A 27,900-nucleotide genomic window follows, 5' to 3' on the forward strand; every position below is an offset into this window, starting at 1 on the left:
CTTGTATATTATGTTACCTTTAATATATAATAAATAATGTAAATAAAATATTCACATGTACTTATCTTTATGTCGTGTTGTACGTTGGCCTTGAGGGATGCGTTTGGTGGCGATACGATCGGTTAACGATGTGGTGATGTGGTGTTGGGAGTAGCCGAAGTGATCTTCATTTTCAAAAGCGTTCGCGAGAATCATGAGATCATAACCTTCACCTGTGTATCTAAGCACAAACAACCACGTGTGATCTTCATTGTTTTCTCTCTCGCTCTAGATTTTCTCTCTCTACTCCCTCTGAAAAAAAAAAGTCAATAAAGGTTCAAAGAGAATGAAAGATAATAGATCAAAAACAAAAAAATTACACAAAATATTCAAATCTGTACTCGCATAATATTGACACGAAAACATACCCGGAGAATGAAAAAGAGAGGAAAAGAAGAAATCTGCAAAGAAAAGAAGAATAAATTTGTAGAGAAAATAGATAAGAAATGAGAGGTGAATAAATATAATGACAAATAATATATAATCATAAAAAGTGTAACAAAGAAGTTGGGTAAAGTGAATAAGAGAATGTGCATACCTAAGAAGAATGAAAAAGTTCTTTTTATTGAAAACATGAAATTTTATTCTTCTTCTTTTTCATCATTTTTGTTGTGGAGAGAAGTTCTTGGATGATGTAAGTAATTTTTCTCAACCATTGAAAAAGAAATGAAGAAGAATGGAATTTGAAGGAAAATGTTTGGTTGAATAAGTGAAAAGAGAAATGACTCAAAACATTTTAAATTATGTTTACAATTACTCCATAATTCACAATTCAAAATTTAAAATTTAAAATTTAAAATTCAAAATTCAAAATTCAAAATTTAAAATTTAAAATTTAAAATTCAAAATTTAAAATTTAAAATTTAATTCAAAATTTAAAATTTAAAATTTAAAATTCAAAATTTAAAATTTAAAATTTAAAATTTAAAATTTAAAATTAACAATAAAGAGATCATGACAAATATATCATCTCATATATTTTTAAAATAATAAAATAAAATATAAAATTAAAATTAAAATAAAACAAAATAGAAGTTAAATGGGAGAATTTCCTTTATATATTGGTATATATGTGAAATAAAGATGGAGGTTCATTGGGCTTTTCATTCACATATTTTATGTATAAATATCTCCTATATTTATTTGTTACTTTGATTTTAAATTATTTTAAAATTTAAACTATTTTGAAAATAATAAATTTAGAAAATGATATTAAACTATTTTTTAAGCATTAAAACTACTTTTTAGAAAATATAGATTTAAATTTCTCTCCAATTTTTTGATTTAATTCAACGAAATTTTAAATGATTTTTTAGATAATATAAAATTGAATTTAATTTGAATCCTGGATGTATAATCATGATTGGATGAGTAAAATAAAAAAAAGGATGTGATGTTTTGATGTAATGAATTTTTTTTCTTAAAAAAAAAGGTGCAGAGTATATAATTGGAGAGAATATAGTAGCGTTTGTTGTCATTTGTTGGTGCTACCTTGTGTAGAAAATCTGTGAGGGAAGAAAGAGAGTTTGTGAATTTGGGATGCTCCCTGCAAACAAAGAAGAATTCAAGGCTTTCATCAAAGCTACTCATTCACTTCTGTCGTACCTTCTTGGGATAATCTCGCAGAAATGTGCGCTTTGCTGAAACAGAAATTCTTGCACCTTTCAATTAGGTGAGGAAAGAAAGGAGAAGAAGAGAAGGCATAATGGGTGCGTGTGGGTTTTGGAAGCAACCCTTGTCTCTGAAAAGCAGCCGGGGAAATTGGATTTTCACGTGGCCCCACCACTGTGTTCAAAGCGTAAGGTTTAGTTCCGCTTCTGGGTGGCGGTTGTTAAAGATGAGAAAAGAGAGAGTCAAGGTTTGTGAAGAAATGTTGGGAGTGTGAGCAAAGGTGTGTGGTGGTGGCAGGGGAATCAGATGAAGAGTTGGTGAAGGTTCTCCGGCAAGTTCAACCTTGCATGTCTGTGCAGACCAAGATGGTGTTTGTTGTTGTTCTGTCTGCAGAAATTGTTGGTAGTCCTTGTTTAGGTGTCACTCTCAAGGTACCTCTTATCTCTCCAATCTCATCAATCATAAAATAAAACCATTTTTGCTACAAAACTCCAACAGTTTCTATTATCATCTGCTTAAAAAACAATGACTTCTTTTACTTTGCATGCAAACAAACACTTTTGATTGATAACAAGAGAAATACTCATCATGAACTCTAGAAAGCACTTTTCTTAATTACCTATTAATTAAAATTTGTTCACAATTTTAAATTCCACCCCTTATTTACTTAAAGGGTTTATTTCTATTTTCTCTCTAACAATAAATTTACTTGAATGGGAATAAATATAGAAAAAGGTGTGAATTATAACCTCTTTTCTTATTTACTTTTAAAAAATGAAAGAGGTTGACTTTGAAAACTTCTTTTTTCTTCAATTCAAATCTTAAAATTTTATCCTTTTTTTTATATCAACTTAACCAGAAGATCCTTAATTAATTAATATCAAAATCCGTTTAAATGTAACTTTTTTTATAAAAAAAATGCATTCATTACATTTATTCCCTTTTTTTTCTTTTTGGATGTCGGATTTTTAATAGAAAAATATACTTTATGTCACTTTTTAAATTTATATTGAACTTATTTTTTTGTAATTATATGCTTAATTTAATCAATATGAAAAGAGAGAAATATAACGACACATAAATATACATTACATTAAAAATTAAAAAATATAATAGATAACTTACTTAAAATTATATTAAAACAACAAAATAAATATTTTTCTTGATTTTGGTGAATTTTTTTTAATAATTATTATAAAGTACTTCCATTTGTTTTTAGTTGATAATTATTTAAGAAATTATTTTTTATCTGTTATTTTTTAATTTGAAAGTAACATCCTTTTCAATTTAATTAATATAAAAAAGAAAGATTACTTACAAAAGTTGCAATAACACATGTAAATTGGGGAAAGAAAACTGTTTTGAAGATTAAAAAAGTCCAAAAATTTGAAAGTTTTAAAAAGTCCTTGAACTTAAAAAAATTTAACAAGATTATTGGTTAATTTATGGATAGCATCTGATCTCATTGATTTCAGTAACTAAGCATACAATCCTGATAACTATTCCATCACTCGAGAGTAGCAGAAGTATTAACAATGATTTTTCTGGTTTCAAGGTTTTGCAATTTCCAGATGCTTCATATTTTGGAAAATTGTTTGTTATAGTATAATTTGTTGAAGAAATTAAGAAAGTTATAAAATTTGATAAATTGTATTTTACAAAAACACCTCTTCATTATTAAATATAATTTTAATAAAATAAATTATATAGAAGAAATTTGTATGTATCAAACATATATTTTTCTGTTATAAAAATTTAAATTATTTTTTTAAAATGCAGTTGTAATTTTTTAAACATAAACTTTTGATTACAAACACAATCATTGTTCGGACTGAAGGATTATTTTTACGGAGAAGAAAAAAAAAGATAGATTTAAAGGAAAAGGAAATAGAATGTAAAATTGTTTAGATCAAAAGAAAGAAATAACTCCACAATGACAGGACATGAAAGAAAATATATATATATATATATATATATATATATATATAGTTTTCTATGTGATTTTACGAGTTTAATTAATAAAAGTTTTTTAATTAATAAAATTGTGAGATTACAGTTGAAATATGATTAGTTATTTGTATATAAAATTTATACGAGATTAAAATATTATATTTTACTCTCTTTTTTACTTTTTTATTTTTTTTCTCTGTTAATTTAATATATTTTTAATTTGTTAATTGAAATAATGTTTTGGTGCTGTCATATATTCCTTGTTTTCAGCAGATTTTTGAGAGTGTTGGCTGGTATGGAAGAATTTGCGTCATTGCGTTCTTTATATGTTTCCATGCCTGCAACTCAATCTATTGTCTCCAGAAAATAATTGTCATCTTTGGATCCCTTTCAAAACAATAGAAATATGAGTGAACTGAGATATATAAAAATAAAAATATTGTGTCTGTTTATGAAAAATAAGAAAGAAAATATAAATTTTCCTTTCGAATCTAAGTTAATATTTTTATCCCAAAAATATTAAATTATTAACATATACTTTTATGTGAAATATCTGCACATGTTAATATCTACTATATAGGAGCTTAAACTTTTAGTGCATCATGAGATTGAAAACTTTCCATTAATGCAATGAAAAACTAATTACGCTTTTATTTTTAATATCAAATCGTTTCAAGATTTCATCTTTAACATATAATTATAATTAAAAAACTCAAATATAACTCAGACAATTTTGAATATTTCAAAAAAAACATTTTTTAAAAGCTATTTATTAATTTTAAAGATCTAATAACTTTTGTAAATACAATGAATGATTTTTAATAAAATTATCGGTTGTAGATTTTCAGTTGAAAATTGATTTTAAGAATAGATTTGTTAATGTAAGTTCACTCAACGATCTTTTTAGTAAGTTATAAATAAAGTTTTATCAAAACATATATAACTTTAATTTATTAAAATACTTATGCTATAACATAAGTGAGTAATAAATATAATTACTTTAAAAAAAAAACTTTAATACTAATTTGGGTCTCGTATACAAAAACTTATACATAATTTATGAAGATCAATAAAAATAATTAAATTAGTTATTTTTTTAATTAATAATGTCAAGTTTTATTTCATAAATATTCATAGAATTATCTGGTTTAAGTAGTGTTTTGATATAATGAGACAGCTAAATAATTTTTTAACCTTGTATTATTAATTATTAATAGTTCAACTAATGCATTCATTTTTTTTCATGAGAAACAATTATTCTAATAAAATTTGTCTTAAGATCCAATAAAATAAAGAGACGTCACTGTGATGATGCTAAAAATGTGTTGAGGAGACAGAACCTTGGGGTTTCTCTTCAGTTGTGTTGCAATCGCAGAGTCTCATGGCGGCTTTGTCTTCCACCTATCGCACATCCCTTCAAAACCTTCCCAAATTTTCATCCCCCAAATTTAATTTTCACCCACAGCATTTCAATTTACGCCCTCGCTCCCCAAAATCGAAGCCAAACAAACCCTTATCTTGGAACAGAGTTCCTACCTCAACATGCGAACGCTGCAACGTGTTCAGCGAGGAAGTGATCGGAAGCGTGGCGGAAGAGGAGGGTTACAGCAGCTCCATGGACGATAAGCAATTTGTGCGTTGGTTTCGTGAGACGTGGCCGTACTTGTGGGCCCACCGTGGTGCTACATTCGTTGTCATCGTTTCCGGTGAAATTGTCACTAGTCCTTACTTGGATCCAATTCTCAAGGCACCTCCAAATATTTTAGTTTTTTATTTTACTGGCTCATTCAGACACAGATAAATGTATCAAATTATTTTTTGGAATGTATCCTCGCAGGTATTATATGAGAGAGAAATATTAGATAGTCTGGGATCAAAACGTGTTTATGATCTTAATCAGTTTCTGTGTGACTCATACTTCAATGTTTCTATGTATGAAAAATAATTAATAAAGGGTGGTGTGATGGAGAGATTAGTTGAGACTGTGATGGTCCTGGATCGTGTGATAATTTCTCTTAGGGAAATAATCCTGAGTAGGATGATGAAAATTTCCTTTCAAGAACTTAACTATATATAAAATTGTTGAATTAATTAGTTTTTTTTTTATAAAGGAAATATTTTCTAGATTTATCTCATACTTAGCTATGTAATGTGCGTGCAGGATATAGCCTTTCTTCATCACCTGGGAATCCGGTTTGTTCTCGTTCCGGGGACCCATGTGCAAATTGACAATCTTTTGCGTGAGAGAGGTGAATCATACTTGCATCACGGGGACGAAATCATGGGTTGAATATGAATGGGTGCTAGCGGCTAGTTTTCTTAATGTAGTGAAAGTGACTATTTTTTATGATCTTATGTTGATTGATCCTTGCCAACCCAACAAGAGAGAAATGAAATTTTAGCTAGTGTGAATGAGCATTGATTAGTGATGTTGCTATTTTGTAGGGAGAGAACCTAAATATGTTGGTCCATATAGGGTAACTGATGATGAGTCTCTAGCAGCTGCAATGGAAGCAGCTGGGAGAATAAGATTGATGATTGAAGCAAAGCTTTCGCCTGGGCCCTCCATTTGCAATATTCGTCGACATGGTGACAATAGCCGTTTGCATGAAGTTGGTGTCAGTGTTGCAAGTGGAAACTTTCTTGCAGCCAAGGTTTGAATTCTGTGATTCAATTTTCTTCATTCTATTTGGAGAACATGGTTTCTTTCGATTCCCTTGTTCTGTTGTTGCGGTAACAATGAGATTCCAATGTTATCCCACTGTATTCTGCTTCAGTCGCTGTTTTAGAGCAAGTCTTTTTTAAACATTTTATTTGGCAGAGAAGAGGGGTTGTCAAAGGAGTTGATTTTGGGTCAACTGGGGAGGTTAAAAAGGTCGACGTTTCTCGCATGCGTGAGAGGCTTGATGGCGACTGCATTGTTATTTTAAGCAACTTGGGTTACTCCAGCTCTGGACAAGTATTAAATTGCAAGTATGCTTTAAAACCTCTGATAATTACTTTTTACAACCTGGTCCTTCTTCATTGCTTCCTGACATATATATTCTGTTATACAATGTTTGTAATTTCTGATTTTTACTCATGATCTATTATTATTTGACTATTGTAGAAAGCCTCAATATTTTATCGTTCATGTTTTCAATTCGGAGGTTAGCTGTGGACCAATGGTGAGGTTGTTGCCTTGTAACTAGGTCAAAGGTTCTAGTTGTGGTTCAGCCTCTGCTCTCAAGTGAGCACGGCTGTGCTGATTTTACCATCCCAAAACCAATCATTGAAGAAGCTTACTATCTATCATCAATTATGTTTCTTATATCAATACCTTGGAGAATATTAATATTTTTCTTTCAAGGCTAGCTTTTAAAGGTTGGAGTTAGACATAGATTGGAAGAAACAGCTTCATGGAGACTGTGTTAAAAAAATAAAAAAACGTTGGTTTCTTAGGAAAATGTTACATGCTGCGGTTCTGGTGCCAGCTGTCCGGTTTTTGTGTCAGCTGTCGATTATGTCAGTGTTTGTTTTGGTGCCAGCTGTCCAGTTTTTCTACAACTGCCGATTATGATAATTGTTTGAGAGAGTGACTGTTCATAAACAAAGATATGCGTGTAATTGGGGAATAATAATAAACACTCTTTGTTTTCATTCTTCCTTGTGTTTTCTCTTCCCTTGGTACCGCGCTAGACGCTTGCTGTATTGCGCCAGAGGCTTTCTTTCCATCACGTTCTGCGTCTACCTTATTAGAAAACAATAAAAAATACATTTACAAAGTTTTACATAGTTATTTAGTAAGCAAAATAGTTTACTATAGAACTTGACTTGTGGAATGTGAAAACAAAATACTGAGGAAATAGTGATACAGGTTTTTAAATAACTAATTTGTTTGTGAATCAGATTAACATCTGTGTCAATGTGTTCAATTTATTTTTCTTTTGAATTTGCTATATAGTAGTTGGATGTGATCCAGCAGAGGAAAAAGAAATGCTTAAATAGTGGATACTGATGATTTGTTTCCACAGTGCCTATGAAGTTGCAACAGCTTGTGCGTTGGCCATAGGAGCAGACAAGCTTATATGCATTACAGATTGTCCCATACTGGATGAAAGTGGACACCTTATTCGGTTCTTAACTCTTCAAGAGGCAGACATGCTAATTCGTAATCGGGTTGAACAAAGTGAAACAGCTGCTAACTATGTGAAAGCTATTGCCGAAGGAAATTTCAACTCTCTTAAAAAATTTAATGGGGCTCCCCAGAATGGAAAACCATCTTCAGAATGTCATATTCCAACCTTTCATAATGGTGTTGGTTCTGGCAATGGGAATGGCCTTTGGTCTGGGGAGCAGGGTTTTGCTATAGGAGGTCAGGAGTCTCTAAGTCGAACTAATAGTTACCTGTCAGAGCTGGCTGCTGCAGCTTTCGTTTGCAAAGTAAGTTGATGTTTCAACTTTTCCTTCACGCCATTGGTTATATAGGTCTGCAATGTGCTTTAGTATCTTCAGTCACTGCAAGTGTGAAATTTTTATTTTCATTGCCTCGTGTTCTGTTTAAATATGGCAGACAGGTTTGTTTCATTATTTTTAAAAAACCCAAATAGTTTTTAAAGAATCGTCAAGTGACTGATTTCTGTAAATATAATGACCTCAATATAACTATTTTTTTAGAAATTACCCGTTTTTTCCAATTATTTTCGTATCACTTCATTATTATACTGAAATTCCTTGAAAAGTTGCTTTTTCAAATAAGACGGCAATGCTTGATATCCCAGTTAATATGTTGCTAAATATAATTTCTTCTGTCTGTCAGGGTGGTGTTCAAAGAGTTCATTTGTTGGATGGCACTATTAGTGGAGTTCTATTGTTGGAATTGTTCAAGAGAGATGGGATGGGGACAATGGTGGCTAGGTGGGCAAGTTTTGTCTATCTGGAAATTTTTTCTTATTATTATGAAATATTTTCTCTATTACCTTGGTAACTAATTGGTGAGAGTAACAGTAGTATGGTAAGTTGTATCCTCATTCGTTCAACTAAAGTGTTCTGTTTCTTGTTTTTTATCAGCTATTGATGTTAATAAATCATAATTTTAGTTTGCATCCCTTTGGATTTCCTGCTAGAGTCATCACATCGGTTATACCAGTGAGATTCAAACTTTTTTGTAGTTATCTATGATGAGTTGATGGTTACTGTTACGCGGTTCTTTATTGAGATTGAAAGATGCAAATATTTGATTTGGGTGTATAGACCATTTGTGATCATTCTCCTGTTTTACCTTTTAAGGATAGAAGAATTAGTTGCAATAACTTGCTATATTAGTTATAAAGAGAATAAACTGGTTAAATTCTACTATTCCATGACCATATGCCACGCCCTTGAAAGAAATTTTTGCCTGCTTTTATTTTCAAATTAAATTAGTACCAAAATGATGTTCATGGGATTTCCATGGCTGGTACTGCCTACTAGCATAAACTATATGTGGCAGATTGCTGATGTTGTCATAGATAATTGAGGTCTTTTTTCTTTTCTTTTCTTTTATCTCGTGTTTCTGAAAGCCTTTTTATCTTCATTTGCTTGCCTTCAATTAATTTTGCAGTGACCTTTATGAAGGCACCCGGATGGCTCAAGTAACAGATATTTCTGGAATAAAACAACTCATCCAGCCTTTACAGGAGTCTGGCATATTAGTTATGCGGACTGATGAAGAGGTTTGCTCACTTTGCTTATCTTCTTCATAGCTATTGTAGAGGCCACATTGTAACCATTACTGGGGATTTCCTTAAGTAGTCCCGTACCTTTGACCATTGTCTGTTTATAGCTGCTTCAATCATTAGGCTCCTTCATTGTTGTGGAAAGAGAAGGTCAAATAATTGCTTGCGCTGCACTTTTTCCTTTCTTTGAAGAGAAGTGTGGAGAGGTTGCAGCAATTGCAGTATCCCCTGATTGTAGAGGCCAAGGACAGGGAGACAAATTACTTGGTATGATATGCTACTATTGCCTCTGGATTGACAATCTTGTTCTTAATTGATAGAGAACCAGTCAATGATTCACTATTGTGTAATATATTGAAACTCCATAGTGATTTATTGTTGTTTATTCTGACTTGTATCTAGTATTTTTTTCATAGGGTTGCATTAATAAAAAAGGTTTGAAACTTTGAATTGTGACTACAGATCCTCATATGAATTCGTTCCGTAGTGTCTTCAAGTCCTTGCCTTCCATTTCAATTTTCCAGTCATTTACTGTGGTTCTACTGAGGTTCCCATCATAGTATAAATTATTAGGGATTTAAGGACACTTTCGAAGTTTTCAATGTCTTTATCTGATACATAAAAAAGATCGTATTGTTTCACTACACTAGGAGGGACTGATTTTGTACTTCTAGTGTATACTACTTTTGCTATCGTATTTCAGAGCACCGTAGTTTTAAACCCAGAGTCCCAGATTGACCAACTCGACCAGGTTAAATGTAAACTGGTCTGATTAAACCTTTTAAACTGACATTCTAGAAAGGCCACTAGACCGAATGAACCTATACTGAACTGTCAAGACCATGCAACTGCACATGGTTTAACAGGTTCGTGCTGAAACCAAAAAACAGGAAATGAATATTCAAACTTCGGACCTGTGGTTGGTTAGGGTCCCTGAAACTGTCTTTCTGATACCAAGCTACTGACCACGTGAATTGGTACTGAACTGTCCAAACTGTTCATGATTAAACTTAAACAGCTTCAACCTGTCCAAGTCTATATTATAGTGATGATAGCCTGAAACTATTAAACCATGGTTTAACGTTAAATTTCTCACTTTGCCATTTCAATCACTAATTTAATTTTGAAATCATTGTTCAGGGTCCATAAATTTTGGGAAATTCATGTCAGAGTAACAAATGTCAACTTATATTCATAACATATTCATCTTATATTCCTTACTAGGGGTATTCAATCTGAAAGCATATAACCACTCTGTTCTTCCTTTTACTTTTTTTTTCTCCTATTTTGGCTTTGAAAAGTAGTGAATTCTACTAGGTTTGTGGGTTCTTGTATACACCTTCAGTTGCTGACTAGTTCCTTATGCAATTCTCCTTGGATCAGAAATTGTTTGTAAATATTGTATATCAGATCATGACATAAAATTTTAAAGGGAAAATTGTTTCTGATTTCATCCAGAACCTACTTTTAGGGTGTAGTATGAAGCCTATGCAGTGCATGGTAATTCACAGTTTTGAGAAGCCGTTTGATTTGATTATACTCTTTGGATATTTTCACTCATTCATAATAGTATTTATCTCATGTTTTGACTTTATCTGTTTAATGTTATGATCAAATGTAACAGATTATATAGAGAAGAAGGCATCATATCTTGAATTTGAAATGCTTTTCTTGCTTACAACTCGTACAGCAGATTGGTATGTACCTTGGATATCAAGCATATGTCAATATATTTATTTAGAATCAACGTCAGTTTTTGCTTTCAGTGGATTGTTACGTACTGCATACTGTATATTTTCTTGGATGCTGCATATGGTTTGTTAACTCCATAAATGCTTTTCTAAAGACATGGGATTCCTATTGTGTTAACAGGTTTGTGAGGCGGGGATTTTCAGAATGTTCAATTGATTTTATTCCTGAGAAGAAAAGGAAAAGGATTAATCTATCCCGCAAGTCCAAGTATTACATGAAGAAGCTTCTACCTAATAAGAGTGGAATTACTTTTAGTAGCAAATTTACTTCCCATTAGCATATCTTTTTTCACTGCGGAAAGGTTGGTTAGATAAGCCGTTTGGCATTTTCTTAGAGTGTAGGTAATAATCTCATAATTATATTATATGTTTGCTAGAAATCAATAGCTATTACAAGTTTTCTACCTCCCAGTTTTCTGTTTTTTTTTTATTATTATTTAATTTCCAGATTTAGAGCTTTTTCTCCCGCAAATCAATTAATGAATAATCTTGATTTTCTATTTGTTACATATATATGGGATGATTGTTCTTTTGTATCTAATATGTGATAAAGAAATTAGCACAGGTGAAGATTGGCAATTAAATAAAGCAGGATTTACAAAGTTCAATATTTAAGCAAATATTTTACTAACAAAGGACTCTTGGAGCTTTATAAATTAGAGACTTAAGCTACCAAGTCACATAAATAGGAAGTTTGTGACTCGGCTTTCTATCTGACATATCCATTGCTGAAAGTGAAAGGGTTTTAGTGTGCATATTTGTTGTATTAATATCAGGATTGGTATTATAGCAGTCTGGTGATATCAACAGCAGGAAGCACACAATTTATGGTTGTATAAACTATACTATTGGCATTCAGCACAGCGCATTCATCCTCATCATCATTTCAAAATGAAGGGGATTGTGCAATCATTTAAATGGGATTCATGTACTATTTGAGTAGCTTTATTCATGTATTTTTTAATTTTTACCCAAAGAATGATGAAAAGAGTATTCAGATGTGTAATCCACTTCATTGTTCCCGTTTCCTGTCTGTACATTCAATTACCAAGAACATCTTCAACAAGAGTTGGTTACAAGAGTCTTTTAGAAATAAAAGTATTGTTTTGATATGATTAAAATAATTTTTTTAATTATAAGCAATTCTTGTGAACAATAAATGTTCATATAATGTTGAACAATAAACTTTCGATTGGACAATCTTTTATAGGTTAGTTATAAGAGTAAAAAGGTTTGTTTATCAATTAAAACTAACTTATATATTGGTTAAAAATGAGCTTTTTTTAGAAATTAAAACTAACTTTTAAAAAAGTTACTTTTAGTAAGTGCATAAGAGCTAGACTAAATAAGTTAATCCATAAGCACTAAAAGAAAATGTGGAAGAAAATAAGTAATTTTTAAAAGATTTTTTTTAAAAAAAAAGGTGAAAAAATTGAGTGGAGGGTGAAGGATGAAAATAGTGTTTGGTGGAAAAAGACGAAAATATAGATTTAAGAAATAATTAAAATTTACTGTATTATTTCCCACTTAGTACATTTCTCTCTATCTCTATTTGTTATATTTTTTAATCAAACACTTTTCATGAGTGTTAACTTTTTGTCATGTGAGAAATGGAGTTCCATGTAAGCTATTTGTCCACAATGACCATAAATTTTCATCTTCTTCAACCACTTCATTTTTTCAAAATCCTATTTTCCCAATTTTCAAACCCTCATAGAACCCAGTCTGTCCTTTCATCCCTTTTAGCTTTCTCTCATAAAAAACTTTTTTCTTAGAATGAGATTGTTGCTTATTATCCTACTAATTAAGCTACATCTTATTATATGTACACTCCACCTTCATTAATATGTTGGTATGACCCTGATTTAGATGTTCTGATAAATATGGGTTTGCTTTTATTTCCTAAACCCTAAGCCTCACATCCACTCGGATTCCGACAAGTATCACACTGCAACTTTTTTTTTCTAAATCTGAAAATCAGGTGAATTTGGAAGCCACTGCAATTCCCACACCAACGCCAAAAATGCACCTTGAGCCCCAGCGAAGAGCAAGTCCAAATGCTTCGCGTAGCGTGAGGATCTGCAACCTCTCTTGCTCCTCCATCTTCTTGAAGAAGTGAATCGGCTTAATCGGGCACTACAACATAAATGCCACCGAGAACGGAAACGCGAACGCCACAAGACTCGACACAGACACCTCTGTTATAGGGCCCAATTACAAAACCACAATACTATAACTATTGCAGTCCGTAAAGATGGTAGAAGAGGAAGCTTCAATCAATGCTGAGTTGGCTGAAATTGCTTTTGCCACATGAGAAACTCCGTATGACATGCTGGAAATTTTTTAACACCGATTGCTAACGAGAATGTTACATGACTTCATAAAGTACAAGAATACAATCTACACTTTCAGTCACAAACGAAACAATTATTTAAAATTGTTCGATAACGAAAAACATATATTTAACCCTTTTTATAAGGGTTAAATAATACTTTATAAAAATAAAAAAAAGTTCGGGCCATTTTGTTTAGAAACTCTCGTGAACATAAAAAAAAACTATTGCCCAAAGTCAGTAGCTACTGTTGGATCAGTTTTTTCTTGCAAACAGTTGTTCATTAAAGAATACAGTTAAGATGTTAGGCAGAATCAATCATAATTAGATGCAGTGTCTACATAATAGAGGAAAACTAAGCCAATGACAGATCAGTCCGATTTTATTTTCAACAAGTAATTCACATTAAAACTTTCTTTTTTCAAGAAAAAATGCAGAGAAAACTGCTGCATGTTGAAACTCCTGAAGCCGGAATACATTAACATGAATACAAACCAAACAATCACTCTTCAGCAGGTTTGGGTGGGCCCTTCCATTTAAAGTTGTCCGCATATGATTTAACCTGCAACCACAAGTAGTAATTAACACGTATAGAGATATATTATTATTGATCGCACCATGCTGCCACAAACAATGTTGTGAAAGAAACAAACTCCACTGTTGTTCAAACTATGTCGTTCAAAAACACCCAGTTAAAGTACAAAATAGTGTAAGATGTTAAAACCTTCAGCAATGGTGTGTGGGGCTTCTTGACCTGCAACATGTTCAGAGCTTTTGTTAATATAATCATAAAATAAAACTCTACCCGGCAAAACATAATGAAAGCCAATGAACAATTGAGTTATTTCAATATAGGGGCATGATTCTTGAAGCAGAATTAGTGAATAACAAACATACTCTAATGACAAACATTTCACAATCATTTGAAAAACTAAAGGCATGCCATACTCAAACTAAAGGCATCTCCATCGTAAGAGTCATATCCTGGGTCATAAATTTAAGATTTGGGTTTCAAAGACCTCTGTGCATTGAATATGCTAATATGCTGACATGACAGGAAATTTAAGACCCCGAGTCATAAGAATAAAAAATATTTGTCTTAAAAACATCAACAACCAAATAGAACATTAATAAGTATGGGTCTTATAAGACCCTTCTATTAAAGTAAAAGTGATAAGGAGGTCTTAAAAGTGATATAGCTCAGTGGTGGCACCCACAAAAAAGTAAATTAAGACCTCATCTTCTAATGCTATGACTCTTATAATGGAGATGGCCTCATCCCATTCACTTAAGAAATAATACTATAATTTACATTTCAAAGGGCCATGAATATAGCATCTACGCATAACTTCGGTCTTGGAAGTTTTCTAGAGTTTCAATTTAATACGATTCCTCACAATTTTTAATTGCACATATTCACAGGTTTTGTTACATTGGCTGTGTGTTGTGTTCAACAATTTCCAAGTTGGTGGTAAAATGTTGTCTTCAGCAATTACATATCCAGGACCTCTGAAACAAATAGCTGTGTTCTGATGTATTGATTCTTCAATACCAACTACGGTTTCATGTGAATTGCAATGTCTATTGTATCCTCCGCCTTTTCTTTAGCAATTTGAGTTCTGTACATCCTTTGCATGAACAGGTTAGGGGAAGAAGTCAAGGATGAAATGAAGTGGCAATATAGATATTTTACCAGAGATGATGGATTAAGCTCTCCAAATCACCGAGAAGAGCTGAACATTTAACAGATGGGAATTTTCAGACAAGGAAAGGCCACATCGAGAAGTTACCCACCATAGTGGTTCTAGGTTATCTATGTGCCAAACAAGCAATTTGCAGTAATTATAGAATGAGAGAGATGGAATGTCCATTGGAGGATAGGCTGTTGAATTTCACCTTGAGGTCATTGATTATGAATTAGGACAAGGTGAAACAAAAAAATTTGGAGGGGAGGCTAGGGCATAGGAGAATTACCAGAGACCATTCGATATGGTCACATGACCATGGGACTTGATCACACTCGTATGTATGTTTAGCAGACAGTTAAGAGTCACATGTATAATCGAATCGGGAATAAAAGAGGGAGATGTGGAGTTAGCTAAGGGAGTTATTGATTGATTGAGAGGACGTTAGGGGAGAGTAAAAGGCTCTCAATATAGGAGGGTTAGGGACCTCTATTCTGCAATTGCTTTTTATCTTCTTTCCTTATCACTGTAGTATTCAATAACACAACCCAGAGGCAGATATAGAGGTCTCTGTCAACAAACATTCCATTTACTTTCTACTTTCCGATCCATATCCATTATTAATAATTTATTTCAATAAGAACATACATGATCTGTATCAAGAGACACATTGAACACTCCAAAAATACACGAGATATTATCTATGTTCCAATATTTGGATAGTAAGACATACCGAATATTCCCAACCATGTTTCTCTGCAAATGCTTTTGCCGCTGCTTCACTATCAAAAGTCAAGGCAGAATCACCAACATGAGAATAGGGATCCCCAGTGGATGTCCAGCCCATCAGTGGATTTTCCCACCTACAATTAGTAAAAAATTAATATTTGTTGAGCCATTACATATGATTACACAACAATTAACCCAGTTTAGGATATTCTACTGAAATTGCTAGTTGTGACTCCTTAAATTAATCAGGGATGCCCGGAATCACAAGTGCTATAAGTGTGAAACTAAAAGCTATGCAAATAGCAATAGGACAGGAAATGTCAATAATAGCACAAGTTTTCCTGTTATGAATAAGTCTAAATCATTAATTTGCCATGCATACAAAATCCTTAGCATCCCACCTACCCAATTATCAAACTCTCAAGGGGAAAAAATATTCAAATTGTACAACTCAGACAATGATGTTCATAAAAGCAGTGAAAAAACTGTGATAAGGCGAAAAAATATACTTTTGGGTTGATAAGAAGTTGATCTTCCATCTTCCAACCTTCCCAGATCCTTGCTGAGATGCTGTTCTAGCTGGAGAGTAAATTACAACCTGCATTGCAGTTAAGCACAAGACAGAAAGGGCCAACTGTGTCACAATGATTAACAAGTGAAAGTAGGGGATCTAAAGATGCATAAATTATTTGTAAACTGTAAAGTCGGTATATAGAACATGGGAGAGCCTACTAGCTGAAAGTGGGAAAGGCGAAAGAAGCCAATCACGAACATTGAATCCCTAGATGATTGAATGGCCAAGATTGGCCTCCTTCACCACTCACACTCTCAGTTAATACGCCCAATTGAACATTGTTATCGTCTAAAATCGTGAATATGGCTGCAGTTGTTTACACTAAGATTTATCAATTCGTATAATAACCACAAACATAGACGACGAGGTATGCATTTCTACACATGATTAAACTATGGTAAGAAATTTTTGGGTGAACAAATGGTAGGTTTTCTAAACAGATGAGTATGCATTGAAGGCGATTGAGAGCGTCAGAAATTGAATGAATTTAAAAGATATATACATATATAAAAGAGAATAAAAAGGTAAAATACCCTCCTACGAAGGTGTTCTTGTGGAATTCCGGAAACCATTCCGATCTCGCCTGGTTTGGTTTCGACCAATGCTTGGGTGGAGAAGCGACGGACCATGGTGCCGCGTAGGAAACGTTGTAGCGTATTCGCCATCGTCGAATAGAATTTCGATTGTGCGCACAAAACAGGAACAAGTGAGATTGGAATGGCAAAATGTTTGGTATTTCATTTATTAAAGGGTGCAAATCTGGGTTTTTGGCCCTCTAAAAAAGCTTCCAACATATTGCTTCTTAACACTTATTTTAATATCTTTGTTCCGTTTTTACAAAATACCAATACATTTTTTTATAATTTTTACCATCAAATTTGACTATTTTGTAAAAACGAGTATTTATTATAAAAATAATAATTAATTAAACTAAATTAATAATTTACTATTTATATAAAAAATATACTGTAAAAATTACAATAATTTATTATATAAATTTAAATTTATACTTATCACTAAATAATCAATAAAATTATTTAATTATATTCAACCTCCAAGCAATAATATACAATAATACAAAAAATGTAAATTACAGACAACACTATCACCTCACACTTTGTCTTGCAAGTTGGAAATTAAATATTTAGTCTAAGCTACACATTCTTTTACAGTAAATCCACAGTTAGTCTCATATTATCATGCTTATATTTTATTTTGAAAATTAACATATTTTACAACTACTAAGGAATCATTTGTTATATTATTTATAATAAATTTTAGTATTTATAATAAATACATGCCTTTAAAAAATATTTATATACTTTTCTGAACCTGAAATAAATTCATATTATATATATATATATATATATATATAACTTAGATAAGAAATACATATATGATTCATATAAGAATTTTAATCAGTGCACTATTACAATTAAATAATAATTTTTTATTGAATACTTATCCTCAATAATAACTCAGGTTATAAAATGTAGTTTGCTAGAAGATAAGGTGTTTGAGCAACTTATACTTCAATGTCTAAACTAATAATATTACGAGAGCTTCCTCACTAGTAATCTCATGAATCATATATTACATCAGTGCTTGAAAGTTTTTTTAACACTTCAAACATAAACTAAAACTAAACTTGTTCCCAAATCATGTGAATAATTATCTATCACAACTTCAGGATTTATGTTTTAGTTAAGATCTATAACTTTCGCATTCAATTAACACAAAAATAAATAATTAATTACATTATCTAAATTTTTAAAAATTAAAAACATGAAAAAACTCATACTTCTTTAAAAAAAAACACAAAATTAAAAAAAGCTAACAAACACGATTAAAAAAACAAAAAAAAATTATAAAACGTATTTTTTTTTTCAATTATTTATTTTATTAAATAAATAAATAAACCATCTAATTAAAATATGACACCAAAAGAATGTACCAAATCATATTTATATATTGATATAGATGGTTTTAATTAGCATGCAATTACTCATATATTAATTTTGTATAATGAACTTATAATTAGCATGTAATTATTTATATTTATATTTTGTATAATGGATTTAAAACACGATTTAAGAAAAAAACAATTATTTTTTAAAAAGTTAGTTCACTTAATAATTTTTTTCAATTTGATAATTTGATTGATAAAATTTAACGGAAAAACAAAAGGGCTGACTCAATATTTATGTAACTATAAAATAAACTTTAAAAGAACACATTTTAAATTGGTAAAAATACTTTATTAAAACTAAAAGGATTTAATCTGAGATTATTATCTTTTTATGTTTTGAAATATGTAATTACTTATTAAGTTGTGATAATTTATTTGTTTAACATTAAATTTTCAATTTTAAAAAGTAGTTTAATTCTCAAATTAATAATTTGTATCAAGCAGATCAAATCTATAAAACAGATCCCTATATTTAAAGATTAGTTTCTAAAATAATAAACCTAAAGTTGCTTGTAGAATGTAAAAAGAATTAATGTTTATCAAGTTATTTTGATTTGGTGAATGTTAGATTTGGATATGTTTTACAAAATTAGTGTTTTTTTTATTAAATTCATATTCTGTCTATTACCCTTCTCATGTATTCAGAGGACAACTTCTCAATGTGTAGAATATTTTTCCGACTAAATCACTGGTTAAATCAGAGACATATTTTTCGTACAAGGTTTACTCAGAGGCGTAAATTAAGAGATACTTTTTATTTGTATTTATGTATTTATTTTTCATTTCACCTCGATTAAATAAAACTCACTTCATGTGTCTCATTCTTCTCTGGTTTTAGGCAAAATCGTTTGGATTATTCATTTTCTGTGGGTAAATACTTCAACTTTTCCAATTCTCACCGTCCTCCGGTTATTCGGTACGGCTCTCTCCAGCGATTCTTTTATTTATTTTTTACCCTTTGGTTTTTATTTTTTCCCCCCAAAGAAAGTTGTAAATTTTGGCATTCATCAGAAGTATATGGTGTGGCATTTCTCTTCCCAGTTGAATGCATGTCTTTGTAGTTTATGCTGTTCTGATTTTTTTAACTTAAATGTTGTTACTTTGTCCGTCCGAGCTGAAAGGCTGTTCCTTTTCGTTGTCATTCAGTTCAATGTAAATTTAATTCGATCGATTCAATGAAATTTGAGGCTGAGACATTGAAATACTCAGATTTTGCGTATTGCATAATGCATAATTTTAGATTATTTTAGGTTGTTCCCAAACTACACCATGTTTTCATGAGGCCTGCCTGATAGCACGGGCATTTCATTAGTACATTGCAAAAATGTTTCTGCATGGTTCACAATGTTATAATTTCCTTTTCCAGCTATATTAGAACATTGGGATATTAGGGATGACATTGAAGTGAATATAGGAGTAAGGTCAATATTTGGGATTTATGGGAGGAGTTTTATTTATTTTTGATTTGCTGTTTTGTTTATGAACCTTGAAAATAACATGTTGAAAAGTGAAAGTATTTATTTTCTTGTTGGGGTTGTTTGTTGGTCAACAGTAGTCAGATTTTTTCTTGTTCAAAGATGCACAAGTAGAAGAGGGAAGTACTGCTTTCCTTTTTCCTCTAGAGTAGAAGCAAAGAGTAGTCTGTCATAAGCTGTAAGCTTTGCTTCAATGGGTGCTCCTAAGCAGAAATGGACTGCAGAAGAAGAAGCTGCGCTGAAAGCTGGAGTAGTCAAACATGGGGCAGGAAAATGGCGCACCATACTTACAGATCCTGAATTCAGTGCTATTTTGCGCATGCGTTCAAATGTAGATCTTAAGGTACGTCTTTACAATAGCATAGCAGGTTGTAGGAAGTGTTGCAGAAAGGACTTTATTCTTCTATCTTTTTCTGGTTGGGAAGCTTATAATTGCACTAGCCAAATGATTATCTGTGCATTGCACTATAAAATCAGTATATAATGTTACTTTCCTTTGCTTCAATCTAATTTACAAAGTTATAGCCTACCTGTGCTGTACTTGTTTATATGCTTTTGAACTGTGAACAGGATAAATGGAGGAATATAAATGTCACAGCAATATGGGGATCCCGGCAGAAGGCAAAACTTGCTCTTAAGAGGAACCTACCTGCCCCCAAAATTGACAATAACCATATGGCCTTAAGTACTGTAGTTCGACATGATGAAGTTCTTGATACTAAGCCTTTAGCAGTTTCTGGTGGACCATTGCGATCTCCTAATTTGAAAGAACAAATATCGAGGTTGCAGAATATCCAGTTAAATATATCTGCCACTTATCATCTAGAGAAAATAAATTATCTGTGACTGTGGTGCTGGATTTGTTTAATTTTGTTAGTGAACAGTATCTGGAGATTGTACACCTGTAGACGATACATCCCTTACTAGTCATTTGTTCTAAGAGAAGCTGTGTGTGTGCTGTTACCCAATTTTTGCGAATGAATAAATTACTAGACTGTTTGACATTCATATGTTGTCACATTTCCAATGTTTGTCTCTGTTCTGAGCATGGCAAAGGCATATGAAATAGAAGGTTTTGTTACCTATCTGGAATAAAGAAAAGGAATAGAAAGATCGTGGACCATGTTAGCTACCTAATGGGTCATTACTTTTGCTTTTTTTGGGGGAAAGATTACATCGTATGTTAGATAATTATTTGCTTAGTTGCAATTCTTTTATTCTATTATTTGAGTATCAGAAAATTTAAATCATGTAACACCATATACAAATATTTCTATCTCTGACTTTTTATCATTCTTTTTTTCTATGCATGCATCCAAAAAATACACCTCAAAATCAAAGGGGATAACTTTTATGCTTCGTATAGGAAAATATTATAAATAATTAGCAATGATTTGTACTTGGACTCCTTTTCTAAAGGAGTTCATGCCTAGGTATATTTATCTTAATGTTGTCACATTCCAGTGTATATTAATTCTAAATTAAAAATTCATGGCTGTGTACATAGGTTCTACATACTTTCAGGTTGCAATTGTAAATATTTGTAAACTGTTTTCCTGTTTGATGTCACTTCTGATTACATTTCATCTTGATCTGAATGTTGAAATTACGCGGCAATATATACTTTTGACTTATGAAAGCAATGATGATGCCAGGTTGGTGGATAATCATATATTGGAGGCCATTGTCAACATGAAGGAGCAAAAGGGTTCTGACAAGGGTGCCATTATTTCTTACATAGAGGTATTTCTACTTCACTTTTCAAATGATTGTAAAATCTAAACATCAATAAATGTTATCATCCCCTGAAGTAAAGGATAGTTTCACTTTTATATCAATTGATGGTTGATCTATCGTTCTAAAATATACATAATTCTGGATGATCTCTCAGCATTAGAAACCTTTGAAATGAATTAGAAATGTTTCCCTCCACGGTAGTTTTTCTTAGTTGCTAGTAATTTCAACCATGGTTATCAATATTGCATTATTCACGATATTACACATGATTCTAGTGGCTTGCATTATCAATTGGTGAGCAAACTGTTTTGATGATTGAATCACATCATGACTCACATGAATTTGACTTGAATCACAAGAATTGAGGCTGGGAGAAGAATTACATCAGTCTTGCGTAAGTTGTATGAGGCCTCAGAAGCAGTGATGCCACTCTGTCACTCTTCAAAGGGCTGTCGTGTCTGGCTCGAACAGCACCTTTTGCCTTGTTATTTAAGTATTGACTGATGTCTAATATCAAATAAAAAATGTTTACTGATATGATGATTATTGTCATATCAATTGTTTTTTAATATCTTTTTGTCATAAAATCTATTGTGTAAAACATAATAAAATCTGTTCTAGTTTTTTAAATTTAAAATTTAATTAATATATAATAAATTTAATAGCAGAATATTTATTAAAGTTTTATATTATTCTATTATCACAAATTTTGACTTCCGCAGCTCATGTTCTAGGGTTTTTCTTTTTGTTATTAATAATTAATATGTGCTTTAATATATGTCTTTGTTAGTTGCATACACTATGTGATCTCATTGTGTCTGCTCTCACAAGTAACAACTGTTAGTTGTTTTCTCTCTACAATGGTTAAAAAATAGCATAATTCAACCCATCATACTATGTGCTATATGTTTCATATCTTGTCTTTGGAAATGACCTGTGATTTACCTTTAGAATATTGGTGAATAGTCAATACAGCTAAGCGATATAATGATTGTTTACATACTTGTCTGCATAACTGCGACAAAATTCCAAAGTAATTTTGAAACTTTTCATGTGTTTAGGAAAAATATCGGTCTCCACCAAATATCAGTAAATTACTGTCAACCAAACTGAAGAATATGGTAGCAAGTGGCAAAATAATCAAGGTAGTTTTACTATGAGAAGCTCTCTGCCTGGAATCGTACGTAATAGACATAGTCAATCTGGTTTGAAGGTCGTATTGAAATTTTTCATGTATGCAAGTGATAAATATTTGATGTTGCTGAAAGTCGTTGAAAGAAAATGATTGACATTGAAGTTAATTGGTTATATCATGTTAAGAATGAGCAACTGGAATAGTGTATTAATAGATTTTTTTAGAACTGACAATATAAACAAAGAGTGAAATTTGTACGGTGTTGGAATGGTGCTAAGCACCTTACAATTATCAAAACAGAAATAAAGGCAAATAGGAAAACCTTGAGACACTCCACAGCTCAGCCTTGCATCAGCCATTCAATTGAGTTTTTGAATAACCTCCTGTTATTTGCCTCCCCCTTGCCACCTCCTTACTTGCCATTTGTCCATTCAGTTACTGCCCTCTTTCCCTCTTCCAAAATCCATTTAAGCTGCCTTAATCAGGCCCACACTGCCTTTAGGCCCATATCCCTCCAACTGTCTCCTTTCTTTTTCTCCTATTTACTTGCAAAATGGGCCTAGCAATTGCAATAAGCATAGATGGGCACTTTCTTTTGCGAGGAGAGTTCTATTTGAGTTGATACATTCCCCCATACAATAAACAGTTATTCTTTTGACAGGTTCGTTTGGCATGAAAATTCAATATATGATAAGTTGATCATGTGTATGACATCTATTGATAGGAGAAGCATAAGTACAGGATTGCATCAAGTTCAGTGGTCTCTGATAAAAGAAGATGCTCATCATTGGAGGGGAGGTCCAAAGATCCTTCAGAAGCAAATAGGAATGATGTCAACATCCTTTCAAAATCCCAAATTGATGAAGAGATATCAAAAGTGAAGGGCTTGACAGCTAAAGAGGCAGCTGCTGCTGCTGCAAAAGCGGTGGCAGAGGCAGAGGCTGCAATTGCACAGGCTGAGGCAGCAGCTAGGGAGGCAGAGGCTGCAGAAGCTGAAGCTGAGGCTGCTCAAGTATTTGCAAAAGCAGCAATGAAGGCACTAAAATGCAAAATGCTTCATATTTGGTAGCGTCCTCTCCATGAAATCTATATTGATTCCTGTAGATGAGATGGTCATGATAACTTCATTTAAATCTTATGTTCCTGTTTATATTGCATATCACGTCATAATTATTCAAATATTATGCTTGTTCTCTGCACTCTTCAGTTTGTCATTCCTTAACAATCTTCACATCCTTTATTTTGTTTCCTTTTGTTCTAGGTTACTTAATTAAAGGCTGATCTGTATGTGGTCAGACTTTCTTCATGTGGGTAATTTGCTCAAAACATCTTTTAGCCAACTTTTTAATACCTAATCTTAAATTTCTGATAACGTCTAAAGTGGGATTTCAATTTCAAAAAATGAAATGTACAACTCTAATATTAGTGAAAATTATAAAGACTTAGATTTAGAAGATGACATTGATGATTTGTACTTAGGAAACTTGTATTTGACTTTTATTAGTATTTACTTGTATGTTTTGCTTAAGACGCCTATGGCTTTTTATTGTTAATTATGAATTATGTATCTTATCATTTTTTGAGAATTTATACATTACATAGAAAATTTCGCAACAGTGGCTAGCTATAGCATTTTTTTGGGCCGGGTGCTGTGTTTTGTTATCCAAGATATAAGACATTGGTTATGACTCAACAACAAGCTCTACTTTGATGTCCTATTTGGTTGAGAGAAGAGACATAGAGTGGATGAAAATAAAAATAATGAGTGGAAATCGGACAGTAATAAAGTAGAAATTAACAGTGTTGAAAAGAAATATAAGAGATGAGCCAAAATAGGTGAGAAATTGTACAACAAATCCTACCATTTCAGAATTAATCTCCTCTAATCTATTGAACCAAATACCACCAACTTATTTCTCTATCCACTTGAAATATTTTCATCTTACATCCAAACATGGCCTTATTATACTCATGAAATTGAGGACTGGAATGAAAAGCTCAATTTCATTAAAGGTGACATATGAGACATAGAAATGATGACTTTGTGGCCAACAACACTTACCATACCAATGAAAATACATTTGATAGTCTGTGAGTCTAACTTTCTACACTGTTGACTGTGAGAGTGAACTAAGACAAGACATTCAAAGACAAGAGTTGAGAAACTAGACATGATAGGAGAGGAAGGGAAGAATGATAACACGTGTTGTACTGGGCCTGTATCATTTAAGAGCCAAGAAGGTAAATTGTTGATGATTAACTTCTTCCCAATAAATTTGGGAACAAACATCTATAAAAGTAGAACTCTATCTGCTTCAGGATGATGGTTTTCGTTTCTACAACTGCATTTTTGAAATTTGGGAACAAACATTTAGAGAAGTAGAGTTCCAACTTCTTCAAGATGACAGTTTTTGTTTCTACAACTGCATTTGAGAAATTTGGATTCACATACTTATTGCCATTATCAGACTGCAATCTTTTGATTTGATAGATTTTCTAAACTGATTTTGAATAAGATGGAAAATAAATTAAAGGACACCTGAAAAATCTCATTTATTTTTCATGGAAGTATCCATCTGACTCAAGTTTTTTTTTTATCAGCAAACCACACAAACCACTTTACCCCAAATTTAGGGGATATACAAATCGGTCTCCACACATTTGAATGAACAAAGTAAAAAGGTTCAAGACATGATTACTTAGAAAAAATGTTGCACAATGGTGTTTTGCTAATTGAAAATATTGCAATGAAAAATACTCCATTAAATCTTTTGTAAATAAGCGAGGAAACAAAAGCTTACAAACACTAAAAACCGGATGTGGGAGATGCATATCTTGATGCCAAACCTGGGAAACTGCCCAAGATTCTTAGTTTGCTTGATGATAGGTAGGCAACACCTTTTTGCTGGTACCACCATTGGTCTCCATATATTGTAAGCATATAATAGACCCTGCTCCTCGGCAATGAAAAACACAATGGGATTGAAAATGTTACCGAATATTTCTAGTCCTCTGCAAGTTTTTGTCTAGAAACAATGTTATTAGCCAGTTGGGAGCATGAAGGACATTATCTATCTATCTATATATGGTAAAAGAGATTTGAAAATCTTGTATTTGTTGATCGAAGTTTCAACTTTATAATAACTGGCATTGTTTTAAGATAGGGATGGTCAAAGTTGAATGTCACCTAATCTAACGATAGTGGCAGGAGTTACATTAGCAATAGCAATGTGTTAGTTTCTAGACAATGTGTAGTAAGATGAAAAGTATGAGGTCAAAGGTGTAATATGATCCGTTGGCTTAGAGTCATTGATCCAAATATCTTGAGGAACAATATTAGAGACATTGAAAGAACTCTTACCCGTCATTGTCATGGTCAAGGATAGGTGGTAGAAGGCTTACATAGAAATCTATAAGATCACGTAGAGGATACAAACCTAGCAAGTTTAGGATGTTATTGAGACCCAAGGATTGGAAGGAAGAACATGTATCTTCATCCATGGCAAAAGAAGGGCAATTACCATTGTGCCTAAGCAGGAGTAACATGTATCTTCTAAGAGGAGTAATTAGAGCTTTCAAATAGCCCCTAAGCAGGACAAGGTTGGGGAATATTTACCATTGTGCCTGAAAGGGGGGCTCACCAGTGATGATGTGAGAGCGGAATGGGCTGTTTGGAGATAGTGCTCCTTCGATGCAATTGCTGATGACCTCAGTGGTGTCAGTGGAGGAAAATGGAAAACTATTTGATGTTGATTCAATAAGGTTCTAATTCATATTAAGGGAAACTGCGATCAAGTTTAAGATGGAAAAAATGAAAAATCTATATTAATGATTACAATTATAATCTTAATATGTACCAAGATATTCTATCCTGAATTAGTGCCTATTTACAACACCCCCACCCCCATAGAAATGCAAAAGTGTGCTAGCTTCCAACAACAAAGTATGAGCAGTTTCATTAAGATGACATATTTTATTCTTAGCCAATCCATTTTGTGGAGGTATGTTAGTGGTGTTGATTGATGTAGAAACCCGAAGATGACAAAAATTCGTAGGAAATTATTATGTTCTCTTGTTCCTTCTCAAGATAGAATTGACTGGATAAATTGATTTTGAATTTCAACATAAAATGACTAGAAGGATTTAACCTTAGAGGGAGTTTGAACTTTCCAAATAGGTTTATCAAGGTGGAGCGAAACTCTGAATGGACTAGGAATTGAAAGGAATATAAGAATCACCAAAACACCCTAGGACTGAGGAGTAACTTCCTCCATCACGTTCTTCCAACCAATATTCTACTTGTTGTGAAAGGACCCTAGCTGTTAGTTACTGTTGGTTAAGTGGTTTTCCTAAGCTTTAATCAGTGGTGTGCATTATTCTGATGTCTGTAAAGTAGTTTATTTTAGGTCTGTCGGTTTTGTTGTTTTAAACCTATAGTCATCACCTCATTATTCTGATGCCTATATAGAAGTAATTTAATTTAGTTCTCTTTAGTTCTTTCTAAGCTTTAATCAGTGCTGCTTTATTCTATTGCGACATTGAAACTTCTGTCAGTTCTTTTAGTTAACCCTGTTTAATATTTTGTAAATTCTTTGCAGATGGTGTAGACGCGTGATCAATTATCAGCTGAGTTTACTTGAGATGATAGATTTTCTGCTGCGCTTCCTCCCTGTTTTCCTTAACTGTACATAATTTTCGGCTTGTAAATCTGGAATAGTGCAGGATGATTCATGGAATATTGACAGGAGTCAATAATAGCCTTTTTTTTTTCTTTCCGTTTTCTTATTCTTAAAGGAAGACAATGAGGGGAAGTTACTAAGCAGTAACAGAAGAGTAGAAATGGCCATGTTTTGCTGTAGTAGAATGATTGACATCCGCGTAGAGTAAATGAAGAACAATTTTTAGTAGTGTTTCAATAGCATTATGGCTTGTCATTTATAGGCAGATCTTATATTCAATTCAATGATGCTTGTTCTAAGACTTTGCTACATTACTCTTGCTACTATTATATTGACTTCCCTGTTCTGTAGTCTTTTCAAATTTAGCCCATACTGAGGACAGTACGACGGTGTATGAGTTTTTGGTAAACCTGGGGAACGAATAGTATAAATTATTAACAATTGTGCATCTGTACATTACTGACAATAGAGAAATCCTAGTTCAAAACTATTGGATAAATGTAGAATGTTACTCGGTCATGCGTACTGGTGTTGTGCT

The 27,900-nt window shown here is 32.3% G+C and overlaps 3 protein-coding genes across 17 annotated transcripts; 2 read left to right on the forward strand and 1 right to left on the reverse strand.

Moving 5' to 3' along the window:
* Positions 1–1,512: 1,512 nt before the first annotated feature.
* On the forward strand, positions 1,513–11,583 carry LOC137808214 (probable amino-acid acetyltransferase NAGS1, chloroplastic). Of its 3 annotated transcripts, none has more exons than XM_068609201.1 (10): positions 1,513–2,081; positions 5,762–5,849; positions 6,046–6,254; positions 6,422–6,573; positions 7,614–8,022; positions 8,399–8,496; positions 9,182–9,293; positions 9,404–9,563; positions 10,921–10,993; positions 11,169–11,583. In XM_068609201.1, exons 1-10 carry the CDS (start codon positions 1,998–2,000, stop codon positions 11,323–11,325), a joined length of 1,542 nt encoding a protein of 513 aa, XP_068465302.1. In that variant the 5' UTR covers positions 1,513–1,997; the 3' UTR covers positions 11,326–11,583. The 3 variants fall into 3 exon arrangements, with proteins under 3 accessions (XP_068465302.1, XP_068465301.1, XP_068465303.1); XM_068609200.1 differs by lacking the exon at positions 1,513–2,081 and adding an exon at positions 4,858–5,347; XM_068609202.1 differs by lacking the exon at positions 1,513–2,081 and adding an exon at positions 5,234–5,437.
* A 2,152-nt stretch (positions 11,584–13,735) lies between these two features.
* Positions 13,736–17,176, reverse strand: LOC137808216 (NADH dehydrogenase [ubiquinone] iron-sulfur protein 4, mitochondrial). Its single transcript, XM_068609203.1, has 5 exons — positions 16,901–17,176; positions 16,303–16,391; positions 15,798–15,927; positions 14,104–14,133; positions 13,736–13,941 (listed from the first exon to the last, which is right to left on the reverse strand). The coding sequence occupies exons 1-5, from the start codon at positions 17,030–17,032 to the stop codon at positions 13,882–13,884; spliced, it is 441 nt and encodes a 146-aa protein (XP_068465304.1). The 5' UTR covers positions 17,033–17,176; the 3' UTR covers positions 13,736–13,881.
* A 1,799-nt stretch (positions 17,177–18,975) lies between these two features.
* Positions 18,976–27,671, forward strand: LOC137808218 (telomere repeat-binding factor 2). Of its 13 annotated transcripts, none has more exons than XM_068609209.1 (9): positions 18,991–19,057; positions 19,175–19,252; positions 19,889–20,154; positions 20,382–20,608; positions 21,467–21,554; positions 22,610–22,693; positions 23,408–23,748; positions 23,945–23,994; positions 27,282–27,671. In XM_068609209.1, the coding sequence occupies exons 3-8, from the start codon at positions 20,005–20,007 to the stop codon at positions 23,955–23,957; spliced, it is 903 nt and encodes a 300-aa protein (XP_068465310.1). In that variant the 5' UTR covers positions 18,991–19,057; positions 19,175–19,252; positions 19,889–20,004; the 3' UTR covers positions 23,958–23,994; positions 27,282–27,671. The 13 variants fall into 13 exon arrangements, 10 of the variants coding, with proteins under 10 accessions (XP_068465316.1, XP_068465310.1, XP_068465308.1 ...); XM_068609207.1 differs by having other exon boundaries at positions 18,992–19,057; positions 23,945–23,990; XM_068609212.1 differs by having other exon boundaries at positions 18,993–19,057; positions 20,382–20,593; positions 23,945–23,990.
* The last annotated feature ends 229 nt before the right edge of the window (positions 27,672–27,900 follow it).

The sequence above is a fragment of the Phaseolus vulgaris genome, chromosome 3 (genome assembly GCF_000499845.2).
Source record: "Phaseolus vulgaris cultivar G19833 chromosome 3, P. vulgaris v2.0, whole genome shotgun sequence".
Taxonomy (NCBI): Eukaryota; Viridiplantae; Streptophyta; class Magnoliopsida; order Fabales; family Fabaceae; genus Phaseolus; species Phaseolus vulgaris.